This window comes from Patagioenas fasciata, chromosome 22, assembly GCF_037038585.1.
Source record: "Patagioenas fasciata isolate bPatFas1 chromosome 22, bPatFas1.hap1, whole genome shotgun sequence".
Lineage (NCBI taxonomy): Eukaryota > Metazoa > Chordata > Aves > Columbiformes > Columbidae > Patagioenas > Patagioenas fasciata.
This window is the reverse complement of record NC_092541.1, coordinates 5,586,608-5,593,413: the sequence shown is the minus strand read 5'-3', so window position 1 is coordinate 5,593,413 and position 6,806 is coordinate 5,586,608. Positions and strand designations below refer to the sequence as shown.

Genomic DNA, 6,806 nt, shown 5'->3' with positions numbered 1-6,806 from the left:
CCCTGCCTGCAGAGTATCTCTCTTTCAGTGAAGAAGTCTTGGAAATGAAGAGGACAATAACCATGCACTAATCTATTTTCTCTGAAAAAAAGTGAATCTCAATTGCAATAAACTCTTTTGGAATGAGGATTGTCTTTGTGACGACAGTGGTGCAGTAGAGTGGATGGCATATTGTCACATCACGACTGAAGGGTATCACAGGGAGGGACAGGGAATCGTAGAATATTGAATACTGGAAGTGACCTTGAATGATCACCTGGTCCAACCTTTAATGGGAGAGAGAGACAAGATGAGATTAGCTACCACCCTGTCCAATCACATTGTGGAAACTTGTGGTGATGGGAACTCTACCACATCCCTGGGAGGTCACTCCAGTGATGGATTGGTCTTACTGTAGCAAAGGTATTTCTTATGTCAAACTGAAACCTCTCCCAGTGACCCTTGGACTCATTGACACTTGTCTTCTCCATGTGGCTCCTTTGAGTAAGAGAGTTGCCAACTTCTTTGGAGATATTATTTAAGTACTAGAATATGTTGAGGAGGTCTGCCCAAGCCTTCTGTTCATCCAGCAGAAAACTTATCTCCTTCAGCCTTCCCTCAGAAGACAGTTTGTCCAGCCCTTTGATCCGATTAGACGCATACACAAGAGTGGTGGTGGCTGTCAGATCAGGATCAGGGAAGGCTGAGTCATGGACTTGGATCCCTTCTTGATGCAGAAGGGCCAGTCAGCAGAAGTGGCAACGGTGTGAACGTGACCACAATCCCAATGGCATTGCTAGCAAGGATTGCAGGAAAGATGTTTTCTCTCTCATGGGAGTGCTGCAATGAAAAAATTTGCATATGGTGACATTACAATTCAAGGACATGAGCGAGAGGATCATGAACTCAGTGACAGTCAGGAAGATGGGAAAACATCATAATGACTGTGCCTGGAAGCAGACAATATACATGATTTTCCTCAAGGCAAGGAAAGTCTCCATCATTTTTGACACAACAGTGGTGGTCTAGTAGGTCTCCACCAAGGAAATATGAGGAGGAAGAAGAATGAAGGTCATTCTCTTCCAGGATTCGAAGATACATGGAGAAGATAATGGCACATGAGGCCTTGTGCCCACCCTGGGAGGGGTGGAAGGCCCAGGAGAATGAGATCAATTACAGGTGTCTTGTTGTCCATTGCCACGGCCCAGTACATTACCAGAAGGAATCAGCTGTCCAGACAAGAGGGAAGGAGCAAAGCCATGGTGTGTTAAATCTACTATTTTAATTCCTTTCAGAAGGACAAACCCCCTTTGTTTCTGACTGAGAGAAACCACTTACCCCAAATAAAGATCTGACTGTATCAGGGCTCAGGTGTGGAGATGGACTAGAGCAGAAAGAACCTGGCAGAGATTTGACCAACATTGCATCTCTGCTGGAACTCACCATTGTCATGAAATGGTGGATTCCCGTTGCACGTAATTGCATGTGTGACAGTTCCTGGGTGCATTGATTTCTTAATTGCCTCATTCTTAATTGTTTACTTTAAATGACCAAAGTGCCTATCAGGTTTCATGTAGACCATGGTTGGAGATTACATCAGGTGTGACTGGGAAGAACAGAAAACGTTGGTTAAGAAATGCCAATGTGTTTGCCCAAGGGAGCAAAGCAAGGGTGAGACACCCACTAAGTTGACTGTCCCTCATGAGCAACTCCACTCCATTTCTTTATGAAAACATGGAATTGATTTACTGTGTTGTAAAGTGACAAAATCCACTTTAAGGAGTCCCACTCTCCCCTTAATTCACCTTTTTCCCTCAGAAGACGGGAAGAGATGCAGAAGAGCAAAAGAGGACTTGGAGGCCCAAGTTTGGATGCAGCACAACTTTAATGAGTCTCAAAAAGGAAAGGAGGTGTCTCAGAGGGAGCACCACAGGCAGCCCCACCCAAGGATTTGGTGAAACTGCTGCAGGAAGGTATACCAACAGGTCACTGCTAGGCTGGCCTCGGAGACAGAATCGGCAGAGGAAAGGCAGAGAGGCACAAGTGGAAGAAGGAAACTATAGTTTGAAGATCAGAATGTAACGCCATGGATCTCTATATCCTTTCAAGGTCCATATTTCAAGATCTTAGCAGGTTCTTCCCAAAGTAGTTGCCATCAGTTTTAGCAGGGGCGACATCTGTTGCCACAGTAGCGGCTGGTAATGCAGGAAAGATCAAAGCCCCCAGAGTTGATGGGCACTCCCTCACAGCTGAGGATGCTGCCAACAGCAGCAGAGGTGGAGGAGCCCACAACGGTGTTCTGAGGGAAGGAGCTGAGGATGGGGCCAGGCAGGGTCACCACCACAGGGGAGGGCTGGATGGCGATGGTGGAGCTCTGGCACTGTCTGACACAGGGCTCATTGCAGCTGTTGGCCAGTGGGGTCGGGCCACAGGGCTGGCAGGGCAGACATGGGTTGCAGCAGGACATGTCTCTGGGACAGAGGCTCACCTGAGAGAGAGGGCAGGAGGAAATAGAGTATGAGGCGTTGCCCTTGAGAAACAAGACTGCACCAAAACACCATGGAGCCAAGACACCTTCTGACCCAGCATACACTGCCCACCTCAAGTCCCAGGAGGCACTTCCACTACGACTCAACCTCTCTCTGCAGAAGACCTTGTCCCACCTTCCCTCTCCCATGGGAAATAACTCCCACCCCAGGGTCAGGACAGAAAATTTCATCTGGGAAACACGTTGAGGAAAGACACCTGATCCAGAAGCAGGAGTAGAGAATTCACACTCACCTGATTCCCAAGGAGAAGGAGGTGAAAGAAGTGGATGAGAGAGGAGAGAGTTGGGCTGCCTTTTATAGGAGTCCTGCACTGCCTCAGGCCCAGGCACTCTTTGTGGAAGTAATAATTTTCTGACAAGTTCATGGTGAATGCAAAACATTCCAACTAATGGCATGGGCTGTGTCCTGGTTTCCTGCACTGCTGCCTTTCCATTTCCTGATATCTGCCTCATCCTTTCTTGTATGAAGGCTTCTTCTGTAAATGTCGGGATTAGAGGCCTGAGGATTTCCCGATTGGACACGTCACTATGTATTTCTTTTTAATTCATGTCCATTCTGTCACGGACGCTTGTTTAGGAGGCTGGATGAGAAATCCCGGGATTTCTGGGGCAAGGATGAATCATTGTGTTCAGAGGACAGGGACTAAGAGCAGAAGGGTCCACTGAAGGTAGGGGAAGTCAGCCTGGGGAGTTCTGGTGGGCTATTTTGTATGATCTTACTGACAACAGGGGCATCAGCTGCTCCCAGCACTGCTGTCCTTGACTTGTCCCCAAGGGCTCCTGTGACAGTGTGGAATGATCTCTCTCATTTTCTATTGGCTCCCTCCTCAAGTCATATGGGGCTGTCGTATTCCTGAGTGGATGGCCTCCACTTCAACTTTCCATCTCGCTTTCACTCTAATCTCGCCTGAGGAGGAAATTGCAATGTCTTTGACCTTCTAAACTCTCTGGCAGTTCATAGACCACTGAGACTCCTCAAGCAGCGCTGCCAGTGCATCTGTTCTGCTTAGAATGCCTCGTCCCTGCTCTGGAGGGGAGGTCCCTGGCAGCTCCTCTGTCAGATCCATTGCTATGTGCTCATCTGCAGTAATGCGCCTGCTAGTGCGATTGCGTATCAGTCTGTGTGATTCTCTGCATGCACATCCATGTGCTTGTCTGTCTGGCTGTGCATACACCTGTGTACCTCTGGTGAAACTGTGTTTCTATTTACCTGTACAACTCTTTGTGCATCTCTGGCCTCTCGCACATTTGCTTGTGTCTGTGCATTTCTGTAAATCCTGGTGCACATGCGAGCATGTTGGATACGTGTTTAGTGCATATGTGTGTGTGTACATAGTTGTGCCTGATCGTTCCAAGTCCCACGTTGACACCCATCTGTGTCAGTGCCAGGCCTTACAACAGACTCAGTCCCTCGTGTCAGAGGGCTCGCACTGGGATACAGCACTCTGGTCTCAGTGAGGAGAAAGCCCAACCCTGGACAACTCATTTTATCTTGGCTCCAAGCAACTTCAAAGGGTTGATCTGTTTCCCAGGGTCTTTGCTCCTGACTCCTGTAAAAGCTTTACGTTACAGGATTCAGCTGGATAAATGACTGACACTTATCCAGAGGCAGGAGCTATGGGAAAATGAATGAGAGCCTGGGGAGGCTGAAAGGAGGAATGGTGAACATGAGGCGTATATTCAATGGCACCAGTCGAGAACACCAACAATGTACAGGGCCAAGGATCTCAGGTGCTAGCAATACTAGATAAGTCCAGCCGGGCTGTAAGATCTCTTTCCAAGCCTCTAATGAGACACTGACTCCAAACCGTTTGTCCATGGCTGAGATGCAGGAGATGCAGTTTCTGGGCTCTATGGCTTGGGGAAGGATTGTGGAACTCAAGCACAAGCTAACATCAGCACAGAGGGGAAGGCAGCCACTGGTTCTCCTCTGAAAAGATTTGCACAGAATCATAGAATCACATAATGCTCAGAGTAGGAAGGGACCTCAGTATGTCATCTAGTCCAACCCACCTTCTTAAGCAAGTACACCGATAGGAGAGTTCACAGGGAGATGTCCAGGTGGGTTTTATTCCTCCAGAGAAGGAGACTACAGAACCTCTCTGGACAGCCTGTTCCTGTGCTCTGTCACCCTAGAAGAAGTTACTCCTCGTGTTCAGATGGAAGCTCCTGTGCTTCAGCCTGTGCCCGTTGCCTATCATCCTATCACTGGTCACCCCTGAAAGGATTATGGTACCATCCTTTTGACATCCACTTGTCAGATACTTGTAAACATTGATAAGATCACCTCTCAGCCTTCTCTTCTCCAGGCTGAACTGACACAGCTATCTCAGTCTCTCCTCTTCAGAAAGATGCTGTAGGCTCTGATTGTCTTCCCTAACCTGCCACCGGACTCCATCCAGTAATTCCTTGTCATGCTTAAACCAGAGGTCTAGAACTAGATGCTTTTCCTTAAACGCAGGCATTCTGGTCCACACCACAGTGCCTTTCCTCCTCCCCAAATGATAGAGAGAAAGACCCTCCTCAGGGTCCTCAAAGTGTTCTGGGAGATGGCGCATCCCCTGTATAAGACGACTCTCAGCAGTAGACAGAGGAGGGCACCTCTGGAGGGACTGGGTTGAGGGTCTTGACTGTGCACTGCTCCACAGCTGCCTCCCATCAGGCGACTGTGGGGAAAGTGCTCTTCTGTTGTGGGATTTGGGGTCCACTGAGACATGCGTGTGAGTTGGGAACTCTGCAGTGAGTGACATGTGGTGTAAAGCCGCATGGGGGCGCTGCCTATCTTGAAGAACCCTTACCATACCAGTTGTCCATCCGCAGGTCCAAATAAAAGCTTTTTCACTATGGAGGTGCTGAAACACTGGCAGAAGTAGTTCAAAGAGGTTGTGGAGTCTTAGCTGTGAAGATACTCCAATCCCGTCTTGATAAAGCCCTTAGCCAATGTGCTCTAGCTGACCCTATTGTAGCAGAGGAATTTGACGAGATCGTCTGCAGAGATTCCTTCCAACCTCAACAGTTCCATGATTCTGTGAAATGCAGAGCACAAGGTGCAGCAGCAATACCAGGAAATTCAGGTTTCTCTCCAGGTCAACACACAGGGACCCTGAATTGAATTGCCCCCCATCAACTGCAATGGTCTTCTGGCCATTACCTCCCCAGGCCTCTGCTGAAGTCCAGCAAAGCTCTTGCGATCACCCCTTCAGGAGACACCGCTGCAGCCCAGCCCTGTCCAAAATGTCTCTCCAGAGCTACTCTCACTTCTTAGCCAAGCACCCTTGATGGGGCACTCGGGGCGGGAAATCAAAGGCAGCATGAAGAGAAACAGCAGCACGTGTGATGTCATTACCTGCAAAATTACCATTCTTTAGGAGGATGCAGGAAAATTGTAGCTTATGCAGTGTGTGCCTTTTGGCCAGAGGCCATGTGAAGACAAAAGAAATACTAGTTCAACTGGTCACTCCCTCAAACAGTTCAGTCACCTCCTTCACTTTAGGAACCAAGTGAATGAGAATTCCTTTGTCTCCTTGCCCTCCTCTTATAGGAAGGGGTCCAGCCTTCAAGGACAACTCACATGATACCTTTCCCTTGGTCCCATGTTAGTGCTGTGAGATCGTGATTATGGGAGAGAGCAGAGGAGAGTTGGTTTGTCATGGAGAGGGGTTGAGGTTGGGCTGAGGTGGCTTTGTGGCTACAGGCCATGCAGGAGGATCCCTGGCCTCAGGAAAATCAACCCTTGCTCCCTGCTGCACAGCATCCACCTCCCATTCCATCAGGTGCCCAGGGTCTTTTTGGTGGGGTTTCAGCCTTTCTCTTGCTGTATCTCTGCTCAAAAATATTCCTGTTGGCCTCTGAGCATGCCTTAAGCATGGTGATCCCGACTCATACTGTGTCCATGGGAAGACCCCAGTGCTTCAGGAGACCCCGGGATGACAGCAGCATCATAAGCACTCGAGGCCATTCCTCTTGGTCTGTATGGAGGTGGTCTTGGGAAGGAGGCTCAGACACAGAAGATGGCTGCATGGATGTAAGGAGAAGATTGTAGGAGAAATCGTTTTGGCCAGAGAGGCTCATCTTGAGCTTCCCAGCATCTCTAGAACGAGGGAACATGGCATGCAAAGGGATCGTATGTCCCGGGTACACAAGCACAAATATCAGTTGACATTATCGCTGATCAACCCCACAGCATGGTAAGAGCAGGAGAAAGAGGCTGGTTGTGATAGTACAGACAGAAAGCAGAAATAAAGCATGGAAATGACAGACACTCCTGGTCACTTTTAAC

The 6,806-nt window shown here is 48.8% G+C and overlaps 1 protein-coding gene across 1 annotated transcript; it reads right to left on the bottom strand.

The window, feature by feature from the left end:
* Positions 1–2,140: 2,140 nt before the first annotated feature.
* LOC139829650 (feather keratin Cos1-2-like) lies at positions 2,141–2,901 on the bottom strand. Its single transcript, XM_071818132.1, has 2 exons — positions 2,761–2,901; positions 2,141–2,467 (listed from the first exon to the last, which is right to left on the bottom strand). The coding sequence occupies exons 1-2, from the start codon at positions 2,890–2,892 to the stop codon at positions 2,141–2,143; spliced, it is 459 nt and encodes a 152-aa protein (XP_071674233.1). The 5' UTR covers positions 2,893–2,901.
* Positions 2,902–6,806: the final 3,905 nt, after the last annotated feature.

Excerpts from the sequence above, each read along its gene's own strand:
- LOC139829650 (XM_071818132.1), bottom strand. The coding sequence starts at position 2,892 with ATGAACTTGTCAGAAAATTATTACTTCCACAAAGAGTGCCTGGGCCTG. Across the intron at positions 2,468-2,760 it reads TCCTTCTCCTTGGGAATCAG|GTGAGCCTCTGTCCCAGAGA; the intron begins GTGAGTGTGAAT and ends CCTCTCTCTCAG.